This window comes from Cyclopterus lumpus, chromosome 2 (assembly GCF_009769545.1).
Source record: "Cyclopterus lumpus isolate fCycLum1 chromosome 2, fCycLum1.pri, whole genome shotgun sequence".
In the NCBI taxonomy this organism is placed as follows: Eukaryota; Metazoa; Chordata; class Actinopteri; order Perciformes; family Cyclopteridae; genus Cyclopterus; species Cyclopterus lumpus.
In genome coordinates this window covers 5,367,060-5,392,231 of record NC_046967.1, presented here as the reverse complement: position 1 = coordinate 5,392,231, position 25,172 = coordinate 5,367,060, and the positions used below count along the sequence as shown (strand labels likewise).

At 39.5% G+C, this 25,172-nt stretch overlaps 1 protein-coding gene across 1 annotated transcript in view; it reads left to right on the top strand.

Moving 5' to 3' along the window:
- LOC117743999 (dystrophin-like) overlaps window positions 1-25,172 on the top strand; it is a 216,510-nt gene that overhangs the window by 66,018 nt on the left and 125,320 nt on the right. Inside the window, 10 exon segments of the mRNA XM_034552044.1 lie at window positions 2,767-2,959; window positions 6,906-7,051; window positions 12,566-12,666; window positions 13,396-13,507; window positions 13,630-13,743; window positions 15,393-15,548; window positions 15,642-15,812; window positions 17,562-17,744; window positions 19,514-19,648; window positions 20,233-20,382. Coding sequence (XP_034407935.1) covers window positions 2,767-2,959; window positions 6,906-7,051; window positions 12,566-12,666; window positions 13,396-13,507; window positions 13,630-13,743; window positions 15,393-15,548; window positions 15,642-15,812; window positions 17,562-17,744; window positions 19,514-19,648; window positions 20,233-20,382 — 1,461 coding nt within the window.

Below are 25,172 nucleotides of genomic sequence, written 5' to 3'. Positions count from 1 at the left end.
CTCCCACACATAAATACTTTGCGAGTTCCTATCTTTATATTAACCAGGAAAGACTTCAGAGAAAATAAAATATTTACTGAAACTTTTAAGACAACCTTCCCGACGGCAAACTGTGAGTTTATGAACATATATTTTGTCGAGGTTATGAATGCTAGTGTTCTCTAACATTACTCATGAATAAGGAGTGTGTCTCTTGGCTTTATGCTAGTTTTTACTGACTCAGTGTTACAGGGGGATACGACTGAGCTGCATTCAAAGCCTTTGCCCCAGGACAGTTCAGTGAATATTAACCTGCCCTACCTGTACCATTCTGCAACTCACCTGGACTCACTTTTTATGTGATTTAAACCAGACTAGTTGAACTTGATTCATTGCTTTAAAGGATAAGCCTGGAGACATTCTCTATTTTTGTTATTATAACAATCGCAGCATCAAATGTGGATTAATCCGCTGCTGGAAATAGTCCCCCAAAAATGTACTTCCTTCTGTTTGCACTTGCTAAAAATGTAATAGTTTGTCATTTTGTGATAATTGTATTGCTTGTATATTTTCTTGCCAAGAGCTAACACTAAAACATAGACACTTCTCATCTAAACGAGAAGACCGATAAATGTGAAAATAGATTATTGTTTTAAAATATGCTACCAGCACCTGTAAATGTGGCTAATTAACATAACTTAAAAATACCAATTTATGATTAAAAAAGGAGTTGCATGCTGGAATAATTTGGCATTAGCTTTATTCTTAATGTACAGCCATTAAAGCAGATTTGGAAAAACAGTACGTTGTTACGATGGTGGACCGGCAGTGTTTCCTCTCATGTAGGGCTCAATGCTGAGTTCTGGAAGCTGATGGACCTGTCAGGATCTGTAGTGTTGTGTCGTGTGTCGTGTTTCCTGTTTTATTTTGAAGTCCTTGTCTCTCGTGTCCTCTGTTTCTCTGCACTTCCTGTCCCTGTGATTGTCTGCCCTGTCCAGTGTTGACGGCGTTTGGGTCCAGTGTCCTGCAGCTGCGCAGATAACAGAACACTGAACCCAAACACCGTCAACACTGGAAAAGGCAACTTTATTGCTCCACAGGATTCAACAGGATTCAAAACAAACAAAAGAGGCTCACACACATGATCTTCAATGATCTAGACAAGGGGAACCGACAAAGGGGAATGACACGAACAGGACTTAAATACAGAGGGCTGGTGCAGGTGATTGGACACAGGAGGAAACAATCAGGGACAGGGCAGACAATCACAGGGACAGGAAGTGCAGAGAAACAGAGGACACGAGAGACAAGGACTTCAAAATATAACAGGAAACACGACATACGACACAACACTACAGATCCTGACAGGACCTCAAAGGTGAACTGAAGCTTTACTGATCTGAAATAATGTCCTGTTTAGCTCTCAAGAATTTTCCTGATATCAGTGGTTTACATACCTGGTACACAAACAACCCATGCAGCTTAATATTTTAAATCTCAGTCTATTACTGCAATTTTCCTGATACCTCCACTGTGGCAGTGTTATCTGTAGCTGACAGCACTTAACTCTACAGCTGTCAGACAAGATTAAGAGGTAAAGTGTGGCGGGATTAAAGTTTATTTTTGTGTATGTTTGTGGAATAAAACAGTGTAAAGGTGTAACCACCAACAGTGGTATCCTATACTTACTTCCAAGGCATTTGCATTAATAAAAAGCATTGGTTTGTATGATTAAACATACACATTACATTACATACATTACATAAAATACTACATCCATAGTGTAATGTTTCCCTAAGAAGCCAGCCCGGGATGCTCTTAGAGTTTAGACTAATGACAGCTCTGTCTTTATTGGCTTTAGGGAAGTTTAGGGAAGCAACGCCAGGCAGTGTTACCAAGTAAACCTTAGTCCCCGCTAACAAGGGACTTTCACCCAGGAAACCTAATTCAATGTTGAATTATTTTAAATTACGCAGGCTAAGTAAGTTACATTACAACAAACTTAACCTAATTACCACACTACTTAGCTGTAAATTAAGCTATGTTACAAACGTACCCTACTTAGACAACTACTTAGATGTCTACTTTAATTTATATTGCCTCCATAAATTATTAATAATTATTCTATCCTCTAACAATTGGGGCTCTTACATTTCTGTAAAATACAACTGATTGAGCAAATGGAGTGAACCTTAAAAATGATAACATAAAACTTTTCCACAGATCAGCTTTAGTTGGACGAGTATTGATATATTACCAAAGAGTTTTTTTCTTCTTCCCCAGAATCTCCCTAGTAACAACAAAGTTATGGGTAACACTTCATAATAACTGCACACTATGAAGCATTAGTTAGGTATGAATAAACACTTAATTAATCATTTATAAAGCATTGTTCCACACTTTATAAATGGTGGATTCACCATTTGTATATGTATAAGTATAAGTATTATATAATGCTTCAAGTGTTTACCGTTTATTTTTGTTTGTCTCTGTAATATCTGGTCAAGTTAGAGGCAGCAGTGGCCTAAAGAACTCTCTCTCTCTGGTCCTATTGCTCGGTAACACTTTATAATAACTGCACGCTATGAAGCATTATATAATACTTAATTTACAAATGGTGAATCCATCATTTCTAAAGTGTGGAACAATGCTTTATAAATGATGAATTAAGTGTTTACTCATACCTAACTAATGTTTTATAGTGTGCAGTTATTCTAAAGTGTTACCAAGTTAGGCTGTGTTGGTTCATCCATGATGTGACCCTTTTCCTTTGCCTTGTCCTGGCAGGAGGAGGTGGCTCGCCTGGCCTCCCTGCAGCCCCAGGTGGACCTTCTAGAGAAGCAGCTGAATGCGCTGAAAAAGGAGAAGGAAGGGGAGGAGGACCCGTCAGCCTTCCTGGACGCCGACATCAATGCCTTCAAAGAGCACTACAACATCATCCTCGAAGATCTGAGAGCGAGAGAGAGGCAGTTACACCTGGGTGAGAGAGGAAGGATGCTTATTCACTGCAAACACTTCAGCTTTGTGGCCCCTAATTTGTTTAGGCGCTCTTGAATTCAATAGTTAGGGAAAGTCCTGCATTCAAATTTTTAGGATTTTTTCTTTTTATATTTTTGGACAATACACTTGACTGTTGATATATTGGGATGCACCGATACCTCAATATTATTATTAAACCACTTAGCTGCAAGACAATAAGAAATTAACGTTAAAGCATTTAAAGCAGTCACATCTTCCAGCAAAATAAATACATTTTAGATTAATCACCACGATTGTTCACTCGGGTGAATTAAAAAGGTTCATGTTGAGTTCAACTTTTTAGTTAATGACGCTCTGAACAAACACTAGGACAACCTAAAATACAATATTATTTTAAATCAGACATAAATACTATAGAAATTCAGTTGACTCCTTTGAGGACATTTCAGTTGTTTTTCTCAATACAGCACGTTACTGGTGGAACAATTAATTAAGTATTTCATGTTTGTAGGCAAATCCCTGCATCGATGGATGACAAATGACAGCAGACTTACAGACTGGCTGCCCTCGAGATGTTAAGCAATGAACTTCAAGTGATGATTTATCTAAGTGTGTGTAAAAGTTCTCTAAAAAAGTAATAAAAGTCTGAGCATTTTATGAAACGTGTCATTTCAATGCCACATAAAAATTAACTATCCTTTATTCCATTCCAAACAAAAGCAAATGTGCAATATTTCAGAAGATATTAAAAGTATGAACCACTGTGATTTCAGCACTTTAAAACTCAGGTAAATAGTGTTTAATTAGATATTCAATAAAAGATTAAAAGACAAGCCCTCTTCCAACAACTTCACTAACGAAATACTAAAGTTCCCAACAAACAGCTTAAGGTTAGAAGTGTGGTTCACCTTAAAAAAGTCACTGTTTCTATATTTTGTAGCCCTATGGTTCAATCATTCTCAACGGTCTGCGGTCATAACTGAGTGCAATTGGCCGTTTATTAATGCTGACGTTATTATTTGGAGATGAGCGGAAACAAGGAAGAGAGAGATGCAACAAAGGTTCCCAGGTTCTTGGTGTCACGCCCAGGCAGAACACAGATGCAAGGCTTAGTAACTTTTGCAGGACTAGAGTGAACGCACGGACACAAGGACAGAAACGAACACACTGGCACAGGACATGGGGAGACGCCGACTATATGTACACATGAGGGAAGTGGAGAAACAGGTGGACACAATCAGGAATCAGGGAAGACAATCAGACTGGTGACACATGAGCAAGGGTAAGTGACCTGAAACGAGAGGAGAGTTACTATTTCAAAATAAAACAGGAAATGACAAGACAAAAAGACCCAACAAAATAAAACAAACCCAACAACTTCACCGCGGTGCGACGCTTGGTCGGCGTCTCAGCCCCCTCGCACGGGGATGTCCCTGAAATGCTGTTAATCCCGGAACAAACGTTAGGCTATAAAGTCAATACTTACTGTAGTAATATTTAAAAAACGTCCGGTTTAGCTTTGATCACAGTCGTGTAGTTTGTTTCAATTTGATTTTTTTATCTCAGGGTGTTGAGCATCATTTACCTCTTTTACAGGCGAGTTAGGTGAGTTACTAACCCGACTATAAATAACCAGGTTCCTTCCAGACTTCTCAGGTCTGTGTAGGACTCTGGATCCAGCTCTTTAGAGGATCTATAAGTGTTCAGATTCCCGCTGCTGAAAGTCGGCCTTGACATCCTGCTGTAGCCCACACACTGCATCAGGCATGTTTAGAGCGGCAACAACAACAACAACAGCCACCCAATATTCAACACAGACACACTTGTTATTGGTTGTTGGAAAACGGAGCAAATGCTTTAACAGAATGCAGAAAACTAATTTAAAAAATCATCCACCTTGTTGAGGTTTCCTCGGGTGAGACACTGAATCTCTGCTAGCTTCAGTACTGAATTAATGTGCACATTTGACCTCTTACCTCTGTGATGTGAGGGCAAGAGAAAAGATCATTTCCATATGGAGATCTGACGCTGACATCAAACGCATATTTGAATATGGGGCCAAACTCCAGATGTACCTGATATGAATATGTACCTGCAACAACTTGATACATTTTTCACAACACAGGGATCCATGAAAAACGCACCTGAAACTGCAAAAAAAACTATCCATTGGCATGCTCACAATAACATAATGCGGCAAAGTTTCTATAAGGAGAAACAATTCTGCCATTAGATGCACACTACCATCCAGAAAAACAGGCAGCATATGTCGCGAGCTACTAAACGTGCTGACTACCACCGGACTGACCAAAAAAAAGCACTGAACTAAATAATCTCAAAATGTTGAGTCTATATGTCACGTTATTTCACGTTTTATACATGATTGCGCACACTTATGTACGTCATTGTTTACTGTCTATTTATTACATGGAGGAGGTGCACGTCAGCCTCTTATGGCCACAATGTGAGCTTCCACTTGTGCATGAATAGTATATTTTCAAAATACAGGAAGTTTGATCAAGGCACCAAAACCACTTAGTAAGGTTTAGGAAAAGAGCGTTGTTGACATCAACTGGACTAATTAACGATGTCAACGTTTACTTTTGGGTTTTGCGTCGGACACAAAGAGCTGTGTGAGTGTCACAAGGCCGATTTCAGAGCTGGATTGACTCATCTTAACAGGCAGTAAGCCCTCAACCATGCGGTTACATCTATTCACCCGTCTTCATGGTGAGCAACTAGTGAGAATGAGTCATTTGGTCCAATTTGCAGTGCTACACTCATTGTGTTTATTAAGATGCTCTCTGTGAAAACAAAGACAATGAGACTTAACATGATTGAAAAAGAAGTTGAAAGCTGCAGCCATCGAGACGAGACAAAACTAAATCAGACAGACGCTGGAACAAAATAAGAGCAGATTTGCATTAAAGAGGAAGAGAATGATGGGAATATAACATTGTATACATATAATATTTTGTTAAAACAAAAAATATAGCAAAGAGAAGATTACACTGGCATTGAGAGAAAGATATGTAGAGGTTGGGGAGAAAGGATGAGAGCGAAAGATGCTGACAGACAAACAGTACTGTTTTACTCACTCAGACAGCTTCTCATATCACTGCACTTTTCTCACCCACGCCAGGGGTGAGACATCCAACGCACATGTCCAACACTCTCTCATGGATGAGTATTGGACGCACAAACAAATTACTGTGCATATGGATAATAGTTTTTCTCCGATGATACATTTTCCTTTTGGGGCTTTCTCTGCCTCAAATTCAAAAAATTCAAATGGCAGAAGCTTTATTCAAATAAATTGAAAGGTTTACCACAGTAGAACATTATAGAAGTATACAAGTTATACATTGCTGTGAATTCAAGAGTTAAAAGTATTATTATTCTGAAATGAACATTTCACATGTGAAATATTTACTTCAACGTGATTTCCAGATATAAAATGTTATATTTAACGTGAAATATTGCAATTCATATGTTATAGTCATCCCTAGAGCCACGCAGACAGCTCGTAACATATTTGAAGACAGTTTTAACACTAATTAAATTAAATTAGGTATATTCTCTGAGCTATAGATTATCATTGTAATCATCCCAGATTTGTTTGAATTCATTACAAGAATTTTACTTTTAAGTTTATGTTACTATTACTTGATTCAATTGGGTGGAGGTTTCATTTGATATTGAAATGAGTTACAAAATAGGCCAAATTATTATTTCTCGGTGAGTGGATTAAAAAAGTATTAGGAAATGCATTATGAATGACTTGAGAACGACAAAACTTTCCTGAAATCACCAGCAGTATCATCCAAATCAGCATCTGGCTGGTATTTCTCCATTTGTCCGGATATAAAAGTAAAAGGTGTACAGCGCTACAACAGTACTGACAACCTCTCTGACATATGTCTCTGTTTCTCTCTGTCCCTCTGTAGTTTTGGAGAGCTTGCCCCCGGCTCGTTATAAGGAAACCATATCAACACTGTTGGCATGGTTACAACAGTGTGAGGCCAAGCTGGCCGTTCCATCTATGGCTGTCACAGAGTATTCTATAATGGAACAGAGACAGAAGGACATTCAGGTAAATACACACATGCACACGATATATTCATGTTTTATTAACATATCTGGAGTTTGTGTGTATTTAAAAGTAATAGAAGCTATAGTTATGTGCTGCTTTAAACTCATGCATTATCAAGGGGTTGTAAAAATATATCGTACTATGTGCTACTGTCTGTGATGTACACATTTATTCATATATCTCCATTGAACTTTCTATTCATATGCTAGTCGTGTTGCAGCTCTAGAGGAACGCCTATTGACCTCAAACTAGTTTGTAAATCCATCATCAATTGGGAAGTATAGACCCGAGTAGATTCATAACATAAATTCATATAACGAAGGAAATTATTTCACACTTTAATTCAGCTTTATCCATCCACTTTCATACCTTTTTTGCTTTCATTGCTAACACTTTCGCTTAAGCTTCAACTACTTCAACCACTTATACATCAGCTGACATTTCAATTGCATTCACCTGCTTACACATCGACAGCCTTCATCTCGATTGATGTGTCAACTGCATTTGCCTCAACTCACTCATCAATTCCTTTCGTCTAATCAATTTCAAATTTAACTGCTTTCAGTGCTTTCACATCAACTAACCTTTAAACTGCTTCATCTCTCCAAACCGCACATCAACTGCTTTCAGAATTTACTATTCATCTGAAATTTCAACGACCACTCACTCATCAACTGACGTTTCAAAAGCAATCATCTCTTTGTGATAGTTCAACTACTTCTGGTATTTACAATTCTATTGATATTTCAACTGTTTTCAGCCCTTCAGTAAATATGTCCGGTCATTGAAGTGATTAAACTAGGTACAACGCAATTAGTCGACTAGTTGATGAAACATTGTTACCCTCACGAGTCGGCACCAGAAGTACTTGTTGGTCTTATTATTGATTTATAAATGTAAACATATAACCTTGATTTATTTAGGATAATCCCATTGAGATATCCTTTGAATGGGTGTGTTGGCCAAGATGGCACTGTATAAGTTGTATACACTCCCGACCCCGCCCCTGCCACCACTTTATCCTTATATCCTTAGTATTAACTGTATTCCTCCTTTAGTTCTCAGGAACATCCTTAGTCTGAACTGCATTCATCTCTTTAGTTCTCAGGAACATCCTTAGTCTGAACTGCATTCATCTCTTTAGTTCTCAGGAACATCCTTAGTCTGAACTGCATTCATCTCTTTAGTTCTCAGGAACATCCTTAGTCTGAACTGCATTCATCTCTTTAACTTCATCTGCCTCGTCAACTCTGTTCAATGCTTAAACTTAGACTGATACGTTCAGCCCTTTCAGTGCTTAAGTAACACTTCAAATCCTTCAACGCTTCAACTTCAACTGTGACTCCTACAACATCTGTTAAACAACAGTTTATAATTTTAATACATTTGAACTTGTTTACATTGTTTTAAAGGTTCACTTTTCAGGGCTAGAATTGTTTAGTGTTGTGTAATGATGGAGGTAAGTATAATTGCAGGTAATTATGCCATAAGGTTGGTCTGGTATAATGCCATACCTACGAGGAGTCAATAGTGATTCAGCTGTGTATGCTACACAACACTGCAACTCAGATCTACAGTATATACAAATTCCAATAAATGCCAACATGGTGCTTGCTCTATAATGTTGTGGGGCTGCATAACACTGTAATCAGTTTTTACAATGCATAATGAAATCCAGTTGTTAGAGATTTTCCGTCTGTAGTCCCTGGACAGATGTTACGAAGTCACCCTAAAAAATAGAATATAAACAAGCATGCAGAAACCGTAAAAGAGAGAGAATATTAATGAGTAGAAACATCATCAAGACACTTTCATACGACATTGTCAAGTCCTATAAAGACATGCAACTCAGGCTCACAAAACAACACATGCAAAGCAGATCAATTAAGGATAATTATGTTCAATAAAAACATGGACGAGAGACAAGATTATGTTGTATTGCTATTCACTAAAAACGTACATGTCAGAAGCACAAAACATAAAAGCATGTATGTAAAATATATGAATCAGTGTGACAGCAAAGCAACAATAAAAGACATGCATGCAGGTAGACGAGGGTCAGCTGTCAATGGCAAAATAGACAGACAGCTTAAGGTAGCTAGTGACCTTTTCAACTAAATTTGACTTAAAATTGTAGTAGTAATAATAGTTTTTTTATCTGACACAATATAGTGTGTATATACAATTTAATATATTGCCAACTATTGCGATTTGTTTTTAAATCAAATTTTATGGAAAAGGTGGGCACACAACTATATGCATAAATCAGAGTTTTTAAAAAAAAGTTGACTTTTGCACAGACAGACAGACAGTGAATCCTTTTTGACCAGTCTTCAAGGTCTTAAAGTCCGATGAAAGAGGAATTGTATCATTGTCTTGGTGAGAAAAAGCCATCGCCGTGGCCTTCTACATTCACACTTGTTTGAGGTCCTCTATCCTTTAAACCGCAGGCGCCATTCAAAGCAGCAAGCTCAACTCTACCTGATGGTGAACATCTGTGATTTCATGAAGCCCGACTGCTCAACATGCAGAGCGTGAGGCCAGAGCTGGTCTGCTGTTGGTGTGTGTGTGTGTGTGTTTGTTGACATCTCTGCAATTATGAGAGGCGGGCGAGCTCAATCCCAGCAGAGCAAATCAGTGCTTCTGTTTATCACAATATCTACCTGCAGATACACGCACACACACAAACACACACACACACACACACACACACACACACAAATCCCAGCGCAGCGCATGTGTGTGTGTGAGTGTGTGTGTGTTTGCCCCTTCTTTAAACCTGATAATGGTCTTGTAGCATAGCATGGTGATCAAGCCTTGTAGGCTGAGATTAATTAAAGTTGATTGTAGATAAGAATTAGGAATCTCTTCTGCATACTGATAAGCTGTCGTACATTTTTAGCTCACGTCTCTCAGTGAGACTTCCACTGGTGTGTGTGTGTGTGTGTGTGTGTGTGTGTGTGTGTGTGTGTGTGTGTGTGTGTGTGTGTGTGTGTGTGTGTGTGTGTGTGTGTGTGTGTGTGTGTGTGTGTGTGTGTGTGTGTGTGTGTGTGTGTGTGTGTGTGTGTGTGTGTGTGTGTGTGTGTGTGTGTGTGTGTGTGTGTGTGTGTGTGTGTGTGTGTGTGTGTGTACACACACGTGTGGTCGGCAACGCTTCCGTCACCCAGGTGATAGTATCACCTCTCACTCCAGTTACTTTATTCATCAAAAATAATAAGCGTTCCTCTCAGTTGGGAACCTGGTTTGAATCCTGAACTCTCGTAGATGTTAAAAACAGTAAAGTAAGTGACAGATGATTATTAATATCATCTACGGCTGCTTGTAGATGTTATTAAAGACTTGATTGCAGCATTTAATCACCTATACTTTAGGTGTTATTACATCTTATGATTGATTTGTGATGTAGTGAGAATTGAGTAGGGGGGACTGCATGATAGCCTTATTGAGGACAGCAATTAACATCCTGAGCTTTCAGAATCCGTAAACCGATTGTATTTTGTCCAAACTGCGTCTTACTATAAAGTATTTCAACAAGCCATACGGATAAACAAAATGTGATCAGTCTCGGCAGTCTGCAATATCATGCTTGGAATTGCTGGAAACTTGAATTTCCATGCTTTTTAGTGCACCAGAACGCACCTCGCATCAAAACACCCAGCGGCCACTGTCTGGAAATAAAGCAGTTAAACTTCACATTTTACCGTCATACGGACATATTTCCATGTACTTCTTCTTGTATGTTTTTTTTCACCAATGACAATGTTATTTTTGCCCCAAATTGTATATTTTGTTACCTAAATGTCTGCATTGAGTCAAATCCACCAGAAAGCCACGCAGATTGGGTAGGAGCAAGGTGCAATTTTGCCTGAAACGTTTGCTTCCAGCCGACGCATGGCTCTTAAAGCTTTGATAAAGCCTACAGATGGGACTGAGAGCAGCAATCTATACATTATTGTTTCTGTCTAATCCATACCAATCTGTGGATCCCTCACAAAGTCCATATTTCTGCATGTATAGCATGGACCTCTTCATGCTCTCCAATATTGTTCATGTATGAATATTGATACATTTTCATTGTGCATATTACTAGTTTTAATATTTTCTGTTATTTGTAACATGGCGATATGAAAATAACTAGTGTTTTGAAGTAAAACCCCAATCTATAGTTACAGTTGAAGTCAAATAAATTCAGTCTGGATCTTGATCTTGATTTTAATGGTGATAATGCATCTGAAATTTATATTTTCTACAAGGCGAGGATAGAAATCTTATTTCTCCTTCATTACGTCTCCGTTTTCTCAGGAATGGTAATGTAGATAGTTTATATCTATATCTTTACTTCTTACCGTTCAAAGGAAACCAGATATGAATATAAGCCTTATGGTTGAGGAGCTATTCCTGACTCAATTGGGTAAATTATTTTAGCCTAGGGACAGGGCCAGGGGTAAGAAGTTTAAATAGTCCAGCTAATTGCAACACATCAATTTCGGGAGTCACATTCTCCTAGATACAGTTTTATGAATATCAGATTCATGATTTAACTATCAATAACTAGTTTAGAATCTACACCATCATTAAATTTGGCCAAGCAGCTTGTTAAAAGTAAAACAAACTGTTAAAACAGCTTGTCTGATTAACAGCTATTATTGGAATTTGACAGACAACAAAATGTAATCAACATTTAGCTATATATACTGTGTGTGTATATATGTATGATATATAATATAATAGAGCTCGACCAAATAGTTTGAAGCTTCCTAGAATTAGATCCAAACATTTGACATCATTAAATATGACGACAAAGTGTCATATATAAATAGCTCCCTCTATTTCGGGCTTCTCAGCCTATCTCTAAGGCTGAGCCCAGACACCCTGACTTGATTAGCAATCTCATTGTTTTGGTCACTTCCCAAAGCTCATGAACATAGCTGCACTAGAGAGCTTTGCCTTCGGTCTCGGCTCCCTCTTCACCCTAACAGTCCAGTACAACGCCTCCATCAATGCTGTTGCTCCATTTGACGCTATTCTTGAACAAGACCCCGATATATTTAAAGGCACCCTTCTCTTTGAGCAGTGCCTCGAAATAATGAGCAGTTTGAGCAGTGCCTCGAAATAATGACATAACAGGCTGTATAGTATCTGCTGGACATATTTTTAAGCAAAAGCTGGTCAAAGCACAAGGGAGATGCCACCACAGTAATGACGTACCCTGAAACATCCCTCATCTAGTTAAATACTGTCATATATAATAACCATGCTATAATCATATCTCTATTGTCATTTTTGTATTATTTTGCATTGCGATGCATCACCTTTTCACCTTTCTTGTGGATCTTTAATAAGCCGACTCACTCGACAGTTCAGATGACCTTAATCCTCTACCTTCTGCATCTGGAGCTCCTCCTATTGCATACACAACCTCCACAAAATCGCCAAAGAAGCTCTTCTGACTGTGTTTTCTCTCTGTATACTCCGCCAACCATCCACTACTGTGTCTCTCTTTCAACCCTTCAGGCCCTCCAGGAGGCTCTGGCTGAACACCAAGGGGAGGTGGACTACCTGACCTCAGCTATAGAGCAGGTCTTCCAGAAAGCTCCACCAGACATCAGCCAAAAGTAAGATTGGAAAAATAAAGCTTTCAGCATTCATTCCAGGGACAAATTCACAGTTATTTATCGGCTCCAGCTCCAATCGGCAGTGCTGGAAACATGATTCCTGGGTGGACACGCACATTTTCCTCCCGTTTCTTTCGCAATGCTATATGAAGCGTGTTGAAGTGAATATAATATAAAAAACAAATATATATTATAATTTACATTTAAAACATGTGATTTAATGAAGCCTGCACAATTGTGTTTTGGATGGACACTAGTTTTATATCGTCTCACCTCCTCCATCCCTCTCTTCTTCTCCCTCCTCTCTCCTCACCTCCTCCCTCTCTTTTTTCCCTACAACTAATATGCTGGGACTTTGAAAGTTGGGAAGACTAAAGTAAAAAATAAGTAACCACAGTAATATTTGAACTATTTACTAACCCTGTTTTTGGTGCATTTTTTACTGTGACTTTGTGCGAATGGAAAAGGAGTCTATTCACTATTTCTTTCATACATTCTACCCTTTATTCAACAAAAAAAGACAACCATAACATATGAAAATGGCATTAACCTTCCCAAATTCTACCACATATCTCCCGATTGCTAGGCCATTGTAACAATTGATCTGTTCTTATTGTTCTTATTATTGTGCAGTAAATGCACAGGAAATGTTCTAAACACAAAGTATGAATTAGCAATGCATCGGTAAAGAAATGTCACAAGCTAATAAGCGTTGATCATTTTCTGCAGGTATCGCATCGAGATGGATTCCATCATGGCACACTGGAGACGACTTGGCACCACGCTGACGGACAACGGCCAGAGACTCCAAGAGCTCATGGCCAAACTGATGCAGTTTGAGGTGAGACTGATTTCAGGGATTACCATATGTTGCTATGAGAGTCAAGTTTAATAATCAAGTAACACAATACTTGATCTGCTGGTGGACACATCTTCATTTTAATACCCGTTCTTTGCCACCAGAATGATGTGAAGACTTTGAAGAAGTGGATGGCAGATGTAGATATGTTCCTAAACGAGGAATGGCCAGCACTGGGAGACTCTGAAGCTCTGGAGAAACAGTTAGAGCAGTGCACGGTGAGGAAGCCATGCATCTTGACATTATTTCAAGGTTCAAGATCCATTTATGGTCATTGGGCAATTCAGGGTTTTTATGCTGAAGAAAAACAAAACAAAAACAGTAATAGACGCAGAAAGGCTGGCAAATTATCTAGGTAGGCAACGTGATATAAATGTCATCAGGGTGACATTGTTCAGCACCTTTAAATACATTTGAGCACCAAGCATCACTGATGCAAACCTTGTCCCAACAGAATAGTACGTGCTCCATGGAACAGTCCTAATAGTCTTCGATAGCCTGAGTCCTATTTTCAATGTGTTCAATTCAGTTTATTTGTAATTCAATTCAATTCAGTTTATTTTGTATAGCCCAATATCACAAATTACAAATTTGCCTCAGAGGGCTTTACAATCTGTACACATACAACATCCCTGTCCCAGGACCTCACATCGGATCAGGAAAAACTCCCCAAAAATAACCTTTCACAGGGAAAAAAAGGAAGAAACCTTCAGGAGAGCAGCAGTGGAGGATCCCTCTTCCCGGATGGACAGATGCAATAGATGTCATGTGTACAGAATGAACAGCATTACAAAGTTACATAAACACATTACATGAATATGACAATGTATGAATGGAACTCCAATCCATGAAACAGAAGGAGGTAGAGAGGAGGGGGGGCGGGGCGCATCAGCAGGGCCGACGCGGGAGGCCGGCTCACCAGGCATCAGACACCGCCAGGTCCAATGGACCCTATGAGATGTGAAGTCACAACGACTACGGGGAGGAAGCAGAGTTAATAAGGTGCAATGGAGAGATGTAAATTCATCCATAAGTAGAGAGAGAAGAGGAGATAGGTGCCCAGTGTATCCTAAAACATCCCCCAGCAGCCTATAAGCCTATAGCAGCATATCTAGGAGCTCGACCAGGGCAAACCTGATTCAGCCCTAACTATAAGCACTATTAAAGAGGAAAGTCTTAAGTCTATTCTTAAAAGAGGTGACTGTGTCTGCCTCCCAGACTGAAAGTGGAAGCTGGTTCCACTTTCCTGCTACCTGCTGGGTAGTTGAACAGCCCTGGGTCCAAGCTGGGCCAGCCTAGCTTGTATTCCTGCTCTCTTCCCGGGGTGGTCTCCAACCTCGGTGGCTTTTAGTCCAGGTGGTCTGGCTGGGTGATCAGAATATGATGTGGGGAGTGATCAACTCAAGGTCCCCAGCACTAACCCAATCTCCTTTCTTCCTTCTTTCATGTTGATGAGTGTATTGCTGTCATATGCCAAACCTGCTCTCTTTATAAATACAAAAAGACAACACAGATAAAGAAATATTTAGCAACGTTTATGAATATAAAACAATTCTCAAAATACAGGTTGATGAAAGGTTGAGAATAGTTTATAGAGAGTAGATAGAAGTACAATGTTCTTGGGATGAAAATGCCTCTGATAATTCATCAAATATACCTTAGAGTTCATAAACTATACAATGATCAGTATGATATCCCTCTAGGAAATGGAAAATAAATTGAAAATTAGCAGAAAAACACCTTTTTCATGACTACTTCTAAAGAAATTGAACCACAGATATCTCATTAAGATCAAAGTAAACCACTCTGAAATATTCAGTTGTATTGTGTACTTGTGTAACCACGGTCCTGCATTCTGATTGGCCAGGCTCTGGTGAATGACATCCACACCATCCAACCCAGCGTAAACGGCATAAATGAAGTGGGTCTGTACCTAAAGAAAGAGGCAGAGCCACCGTTTGCCATCCACATCCAGAAAGAACTCGATGAGCTCAACGGCCAGTGGGAGAACATCTGCAAACAGGTGTGTAACCTTCATGGAGAGGCTGTGTGTTTTCCTGCTTTCACGATCTGTTTAACATTTGTGTTGGTGTATGTGTTCCTCTCCCACGCCTAGGCATATGCTAAGAAGTCCGCTCTGAAAGGTGGACTTGATAAGACCATGGCTCTGAGGAAGGAGATGCAGGAGATGCAGGAGTGGATCAACCAGGCGGAGGAAGACTACCTGGAGAGAGATTTCACATACAAGACACCAGAAGAGCTACGCAAGGCCGTGGAGGAGCTCAAGGTATGTGTATCAACCAGACATACAGTGCTTCTATCCAACGTCATTGTTTTTCTGAAGGTAATATTTAATTTTGTTTTGGTTTAAGAGTTTATCTTGGTATCTGTTGCTGTCCCCTCCTCTCGTTGGCCGAACTGACACAGGGTCGCACACTTGATACAGTGACCAGGAGGCGTACTACCCTCTCTGGCAATGAAATGCTGCGTTCTGCACCATAAGAGTACATTTTCAGTCGATATATAAAATCACATTAAGAAGGCAATAGCACATAGCAATAAAGATAGCACGCCTATGGTGCATGCATAATATCATATATGTGCACATGCATGAACGTGTGGTACACCGAAGGGTCCCAGTTTGGGGGTTCGGCAATATGGTCGCCCGAGGTCTTGGGCATATAGTTCAATAATGGACTGTACGATAATGATCAGGAGGGAAAAGTGGGTCTGAAAGAAGGGAGGGTATAATTATTCTTTTGGCTTTGTTAGGAACTGTTAATTTTTCCTTTGCAATTTCCTTTTTGTTTCATAAAAACATTTGAAAAATGACGACTTTCACTTGTGCCCTGGCACATATAGATGCACTCTTTCTGATGCAGAGGACAACAGGTCAAGTGGGGTTTTACACAGTATCTCATTCATGTTTATATTTGATCTTCCTTTAGATAGATTTTCAATGAAAAAGGCACAAAAAAAGAGTTAAATTAACTGTACATAGATAGACTGAATAGTTGTACAGACAAAGATATTTCTTTTTTGCAAATCTGTCAACAATATTTTTCATAGTGTGATTTATTTCTTCTATTTTGGGTTCCTGGCAATATATGATTTATGTGGAGCCCTGTTTGGAATTTGTTGACATCTTGGGTGTTTTTCAGGTAAAAATCCTGATCTCGCTCTATATTCACAGTGGACTGACTTTATTCATTCCAGGTCGATAACACCCCGGTCTCTCTTTTATCTTTTATCTCTTTTCCAGTTAAAAAACAGCTCTCTTCCTGTCTTTCTGTCATTCTGTCTTTCCCTCTCTTTTATCATCTTCCCATTCCCTCACTAACAGCTTTGTGTCCCTCTCATTCCATCCATTCCTCAATTTTGTATCAAATTGCATTATTCTTTTTTTCTTTGCAGTCTTTCTTTTTGCTTTCATAACTTTAATCCAATGTGTTTGTGATGTAAATGCATTTGCTTTATTTAACCTAAAGCCTTGGCTATATTCGGCCCCTTCCATTCCCCTAACCTCCCAGAAAGTTTACTTGAGTGAAGTTGAAAATAAAAAAATTATTTCACTCTCGCTAATCTCGCCTCTCCTCCTCTTCCTCTCCTCTTTCCTTTCTGCTCTGAGCTGAAAATAAACTCTCTGTTCACTTGCCTTTTCTCTTAATCCCCCCCTTCTCCTGTTCCTCCATCCTTCCCTTCCTCGCTTGGGAAAGTATTAGCTTCACTTCGTCATTCATTGATTCGTTGGCTTATTTGTTCTCTTTGTCTCTTTACAATCGGTGGCTGTCAACAGAAGATACATTGAATCATTTGTTTGTGCATCCATCCCTCCATCCATTAAGCCCTTTCTCGTCTTCTTTCAGTCTCCCTCTCTTCTCTTAGTCTCCTCTTTTGTTTCACCGTCCAGATGACTTTTGAGAGTTTTATTGACATGAGGCACAAACTAAATCAACCGAACCTGAGGTCCTGAAGTGTCTCAAGCAACCTGTTCAACTCTGACAAAGGTCACTTATTCATTTACTCTATCTATCAGAGGGCTCAGGAGGAGGTTCACTCCAAGGAGCTAAAGGTCAAACTCCTGACTGACAGCGTCAACAGTTTCATCGCTAAGGCTCCGCCCACGGCCCATGATGCCCTGCGGTCTGAATTGGATGTTCTAACGGCAAACTACCAGCGCCTGTGTAGCCGCCTGGATGGGAAATGTAAAACTCTGGAGGTATGAACTTTATCTGTCTTCTCTGTGATCATTTGGAAGTGTTAATTGGATGACCTTGCCATGCTTAGGTTACCACAAAATCCACTTGAAACTTTTGAGAGGGGAAAGAGGAGGGTGTGTGTGTTCATGTGTGCAAATTAAAAACAGCCTTACATGTGGTTTCAAGACCACATACATCCGCATGTGAAGGGCATGTTGCTGTGTATCTGGTTAGTCAAGTGTTTCAGTGCGCACACAGCATATTGTAGATGAGCTGAGGTGAAGAGCAGTTAGCCAAGCAGCACCCTTTTTTTCTTCTTGGTTTTACCTGGTGACCTTCAAAATGTAAGCTTCATGAAAAGAAGGGGCCATTTTAATGCCACAAGTTTTAATGCTTAACATTCGGGCCGTAGGTAATAGACAGCAATGGAGCTGGATAAATATGTGTTGGGGATTAATCAGTAGAAAATATTTCCTATGAAAAGTGTAGACGGTTTTGTGAGAAATCGCAGACATTGATATTTTAAAGCTAAAACGATCTGCATGTCTAGACTGAGAAGAGAGAGGCCTCTATTTTTTTTTATCAATATATCGTTTGTTCTTGGGTTTTCCTGTCTCAAAACCAAATCAGAAAAACAAAAAAGTTATTTGTCAAATCTGGTCTGCAATGGCCGAAAGCCTCCCTAGCTGGCACAGAAAGAAACATAAAACGACTGAGACAAAAGACCACAATGAGACAAAAATAACTACAAAGAGATGCAAAACAGTTACAAAGACACTCAGTGACAAAACATCCACAAAAAGACAGACATTTCTACAAAGAGACAAGGAGAACTTACTCAAAATGACTACAAAGAGACGCAAAACTACAAAGAGACAACTATAGAAAGACACAAAACATCCACACAAAAACTGCTTTAAAACCAAAACAATTACAAAGTGACACATACGAGTTATAAAGTGCCAAAAAGCACAAAGAGATGCGTAACAACTTTAAAGAGACTCAACTACATCAAAAGAAACGTAACTATAAAGGCTCCGATTGAGGAGAAATGGTTGGAGAAGATTGACTGTGGGTCATTGGTTAGCAGGTCTGTCTTTCAATCAGGGGGTTGGTGGTTCAATCCCTGCCCTAGTCGATGTGTCCTTGAGCAAGACACTTAACCCTGAATTGTTCCCTGTAGCTGTGTCTACAGTGTATAATGTAACATGATTGTAAGTCGCTTTGGATAAAAGCGTCAGCTAAATGACATGTAATGTAATGTAATTTCATACCCAAAGTGCCCCCGATTTAAAAATACTTAAATATTACATACAAAAACAAAGGATCCTTTCTGATGTATATTCTAATCCAACATTAAGCATAAATTATGCAGTATATGTTAATCATCAATCAATAATTTAATCATTTGGCCCTTTAAATATGTAATATATTTTGAACCCACAACTTGTGGGCTTTTTAATGGTTATAGACCAATGACTGTCAGTTGCATGACAATGTGCAGAAGAAGCCTATAAAGCCTATAACAGTGCTTTTCCTCCCACTTGTTCGGGCAGCAACTGAGGGTCTCTGAAGCTTTTGAAATCTTTAAACGTTGCCGTTAATGGAAATGCATGTCCACTTGATGCTATAAAATACAAAATAAACTATAAACATTGTCTTACAGCTATCAGCTGGTGCTTTGATGCAATGGTTTGTGTGAAATCTGCCTCTTTCTAAAGCCGTCACTTATCAATCTCTGTCTCTGTCTGGGCCTCCTGATGATTTTGTGTATTATTATACTCTGCAGGAGGTGTGGGCGTGTTGGTGTGAGTTGCTATCCTACCTTGAGCAGGAGAACGCCTTCCTGGTCCAGCTGGAGCAGAAGCTGGATGAGACGAAAAACCTCCAAGGAGGAGCAGAGAAGCTGCAGGAGGCACTGGATGTGAGTATTAGTTGGAGGAGAAGATGGTGAATAGAACATGTGTGGAATAGGACAGGCTTTATGTTCCAGAGACTCGGACTGAATATAGGGCATAGGTTTAGGCAGGAATATTAGAAGTGGACATGGTTTGTGGATTTCTGTTTTGTAGCCTCAAGTTCAGCATTTTGGCGGTTGAAAAGGCATTTTTAGCCCATCAAATTAACTTTCTCGAAGTGAAAACACACTGAAAAAGGGTTAAAGTTGTAAGATGAAAACATGGACAACTTCCAGAACGCACAAAGCCGTGGAAGCAACCTGTCAATCATACAGAGGTTTCGCCCACCCTAAAGCATAACCTACTTTATGGTCTATTTTGACTCTAATACTATAATTAACTAACATCATGCTGTATTGAAGAAGACTTGAAACTAGAGATTGAGACCATAAACTCACCAGCAAAGGCATATTTTTCTGTAGTTTCACTTAAACTCTTAATATGTAATTGTCTGCCTCTCAATCAAAATAATAACAAAAGACAGAATTTTCCACTGCAGACATTTTAAAGTGGCATGGCCAAGTGTGATTGCTCATGTTTGTGTGTACAGAGTGTAGAGGTTCTTTTGAGGCACCCGGAGGACAACAGGAACCAGATCCGGGAGCTGGCCCAGACGCTGATGGACGGAGGCGTTCTGGATGAAATAATACAGCAAAAACTGGACGCTTTCAACACACGATGGGATGAGCTCAAGGCGAGGGTAAGAAACACAGAATACTTTCAGAAGCATTGCAGACTGTCTTTTGGCTTTGTTGTCGCTTTTAGAATATTTTTCCAGTACAATGTTTGACAAGTGTTGGGATTGACAACCAACGAATTCACTGCCTTCAATTTAAACACATAATCAGAAACTATAGCACATCTAACACACTTACATAACACCATGTTTCTCTTACAATAGTCACCTTTTATTTGAGACAGCCCAACAAGTGGCCTTGTCAGTATCGCTTGCTTATTTATAGTCACAAGAGTGGCACCCACCTACCTGAGTTGCAACAAAATGGTACTTATTATGAAATTATCCTGTATGTGATGAAAAAGTGTCATATCTTTTATTTTGACCCTGTTCTTTGTATAGACGGATTGATATCTGTAAAAAGTATATTAAACCTTGTACTTTTTTAATATAGGCCAACACATCCACTTAGGAGACTGTCCTCCCCCCAAAAATGTCCCTATCAATCGTTTGTGCAAGCAGCTTTTAAATTGCCAAGTTGCGACTGGCTCAGTGGTCGAGCGGGTCTTCCTTCAATCAGAAGATCGTCAGTCGACCCGTATTTGCTCCTGTAGGCTGTATCAATGGTTAGATAGTTCTGATGGGTGGCACCTTGCATGGTAGCTCCTGCCATCAGTGTATGGTTGTGAATGGATAAATGTCATGTAGTGTAAAAGCACTTTGAGTTGTCAGAAGACTAGAAAAGCACCATTTACTATTTATTATTAGTCCCCAACCTCCAGTGGCTGTAGTAGTTATGATTGTAGAAAAGGAGGGTGTCCATGTGAATGTATTATAATAACACAGGACCTCCAACAGTGCTAACCTTACGTTTCTATTGTGACGCTTTCAGAAAAGCTTTGGCACCTGTAAACATCACAGCTTGTTCTCGGCTGCATTGTTGTGAACTTGACCCTGAAACCGCACGCACGCACGCACGCACGCACGCACGTTGCAGGCCTGTGCAGCTCCGGTAGCTCCTGCGGTGTTGCCCTCCGAATCGCTCCGCCTGACGTCCTTCTGTCGGCAGCAGCGTCCTCAGTCCGCAGCGCGTGTCCTCCATCTGTAATGGCTCAGCAACTCGTCATCCACACCTGTTCTTCCCCCCCGGCGCTCCTTCCACCTTTTCTCTCTTAAACCCCGCCCCTACCTTGTCTGCTCACCAATCATCGCCGGCGAGACAAAATAACACCTACCCAATCACGTGATTGACTGACCCACCTGAATAAATTCTCTCATTTACCCAGTCATGTAATTACTTTCCTATCACTTAAAAGCCAACTCATTGTAATGGGTTTACTTTGTCCACCCGGCTGTATATATATATATATAAAAATAATTCTGAAAACATAATCATGACTCACTGTGAAAGTTTAGAAAGATACTTTTCTTTCAAAACCTTTTCAGGGACTTTAAAGCGGATTTAAATGCTCTATTCCAATATCAAAGATGAAGTACTTACATTTTCTTTTCTCTCAACCCCTTCATAATAGTTTATCTTTTTAAACTGAAGAAATTTCTCTTTTAACAATACTATTTCAACAAAAATCTTTTCAGAGGTTACACATCAGATCATGAATGTGAAACTGATTACATCGACTCAATTAAAATTTGGATGCAGGGACAGAAATACACGCACCATGTTTGTTAAACACCAACGATACATACAATTTGTAATTTTTACATTTTGGTGAGGAGTGAAGCTTTTAGGTAACACTTTATAATAACTACACACTATTTAGCATTAGTTAAGTATGAGTAAACACTTTAATTCATCATTTCTAAAGCATTGTTCCAACATTAACACTCATTAGTATGCTGGCACGTACACAATGTTGATTATGACTATCTAGCTAGCTAGCCAGCGAGCAAGCTAGTCAGTAACTAAAGGTCTGGACACTGCATACTAAATATATATTTATGTAGAAATGTGTGTGTAGCTGCATCATTTGTTAATTTTATGTCTGCCTGTGAAACTGCTTGTTTTGATATGTGTTATATAAATAAGCTTTATTATTATTATTATCATCAATCACACAAGATATGTCTTTAGACTAAACCTGAGACTAACAGCACACAATTGAGCATTAGGTATTACAACTACACAGAAAAAAAGGATATAAATATATATGTATAAACACATATGAATAAATCCGAATGAGGTATGCAAACATAAGTAGCATACGGGTCGGAACTAACAGGAAGTAACTTATTTTGTGACATCCTGTGTATTTTGAAGGCAGCTGAAAACTGTCCGACTTGACCAGTTTTTTGTCAACGCCCTCTGCTCAGTGCTGCCAACTTGGCGACTTTCCAAACCCTCTTGGCGACTTCTTTTCTCAAAAGCGACTAGCGACACACCTTATAACTTTTTCTGTTGTTATTGGAGACTTTTCTGGTGTCTGACGTGAAAGCATGTATCGTTCTGCAGTTACTGTCCACAGCGTGTCAGTCCCAGCTGCAGTCAGAGCAGAGAGGAGACCCACAGCCACACACATCCAGACTGAAAATGAATTGTGCAAAACCGCCACTGATCCCGCACTGCTTTACAGAGCGGGAAATTTAAATGTTTCTTCACTGACACACTCAAATAAATAACTGTCTGCATTTAATTGACAGCCTCAGTCACTTACTCTGTGTGCAACATGTCTCAACTGTACACTCAGAAATACAGTTCTCCTATAGCGTCCATTACAATTATGCAAATTAGGTGATGACAGCCAATAGCGACTTAAAAGTAATAGGAGTTGGCAACACTGCCCCTGCTGCTCCCTCCTTCTCTAGTCTACTTCCAGGCGAAGCGCAGTTCATCTCGAACGAGCCTGTGATGAGTATATTTCTTAGTTTGCTGGTACGCACACATTATTGATTGTGAGAATCTAGCTATCACCTGGATTGGTCTACACATGCTGCGTTCACACCAAAAGCCGACTATTTGTGGTTTATTCGAGTCATTCGCTTCATTCGCGCCGGAGAGGTGGCGTAGCTTATCTCTATGGAAACAGTTATTATTTCCACCATGGAAGAAATAACCACTATTTCTGCTTTATACTTATTGTGGAAATCCCACAAACGTCAGAACATCAAATGCCCTCGTGTTTGAGTTCATAACATCACCTGTTGGCTCACACAGCTCTGTGAATTTCATTGACTACGTCTGAATGACTGCCGCGAATTTTTGCGCCATTTGCCCTGCCCGGCAAAAAATGTTCTTCATTCACATCCATGCATTGACTTTGCATGCAATCTACTCCCGAAAAATTTGCAACGCTTTTGATGTGAACACATCATTACAACTGAGGTCACACGGTGGCGCGTGCCTCTCAGGACCTCTAGTTAGTAAATAGCTTGCTTGTTGCTGGCTAGTTAGCTAGATACTCATAATCAATAATGTGTACGTGCCAGCAAACTATATATACCACTCCTGCCACTGACAGGCACTGCCTTCCATCACCTGGCCGGCATTTTTCCTGGCCACGCTCCCTTTCGACTTCCGAGTTTTGTGTGTCTATTTATAAATACTTTGTAAGGCATAGATAGTCCTCACTTTAGATGAGGTCACACAAAATACTTAACCAACAGTTAACTAACGACTAGTAACTACCTGATTTAATCATGAATTGCAGTATTAATACACGTTTATAAAGCACATGTTAACATAGTCCCTAACCATTAGTGCATATCTAAATCATTATATGTATCCATTATTGGAATTTAAATATATTTCTTAAATGATTTACTAACACTTTATAAATGATCTCATTAATCATCTATAAGTCCTTAATGATTGATTTGTAATATATATTACTTAATTTAAAAATGGGGAATACATCATTTATAAAGTATGAAAACCTAATCATGAAACGCATAATAGTCAAGCTTATCAAGAATAAAACATGTATAACTGTGTTTATGAATTGCATACTAATGACTTTTATTGTTGGAACAATGCTTAGTAAATGATGAATGAATTAAGTGTTTACTCATACTTAACTAATGCTAAATAGTGTGTAGTAAAGTGTTACCAGCTTTTATTGTTGAGTGCCAGTTTCCTTGAATTAACCCTAAAAAGAGTTTGGGTATCTGACTTTTGTGTCGGAATTGAAGTTGCTTGACAGAAAATCATTTGTCTTTTAAGTTGTTTAAAATAATAAAAAAAGTTTGTGGATATTCTGTGTCTTCTATAATAGTGGACTAAGTTAGGGACATTCAATCTAATTAACACGAAAATTAAGACAATTAACCAATTGAATTAAGAAAATAGACCTTTTTCCCTATCACAAAATTCCGTTTATACCCTGTCAAATTCTTCCGCTTTCTCCTCCTCTTTGCTCTCCTCCTCCTCCTCCTTCTCCTCCTCCTCTCCTAACGTCATCCTCTGTCTTCCTTAGTTGTCATCAGCGGCAGCAATACCTTCTCAGCCTCCTGTGGTGATCCCCAGTGACAGATTAGGCACACTTGCACCCCCCCCCCCCCACACACACACACACACACACACACACACACACACACACACACACACACACAGAGACACTCATTGCCCGCTGGGTTGATCCTCCCTCACAATAGAACCAGATTAATGTTCTCCTTGCAGCCTGATAAGCCTTTCTTTGTTTGTCTACCCATCAGAGACAGTTTGTGTGTGTGTGTACGAGAGAGACACACTTTTATTGCAGACTTTTTGTATTTTTTTGGGAGGTGTGTTGTCTGAGCTGATGTCCTTTGGTTGGGTGTGTATGTCAGAATGTATGCATGTGAGCTGAGGCCGACCAGCT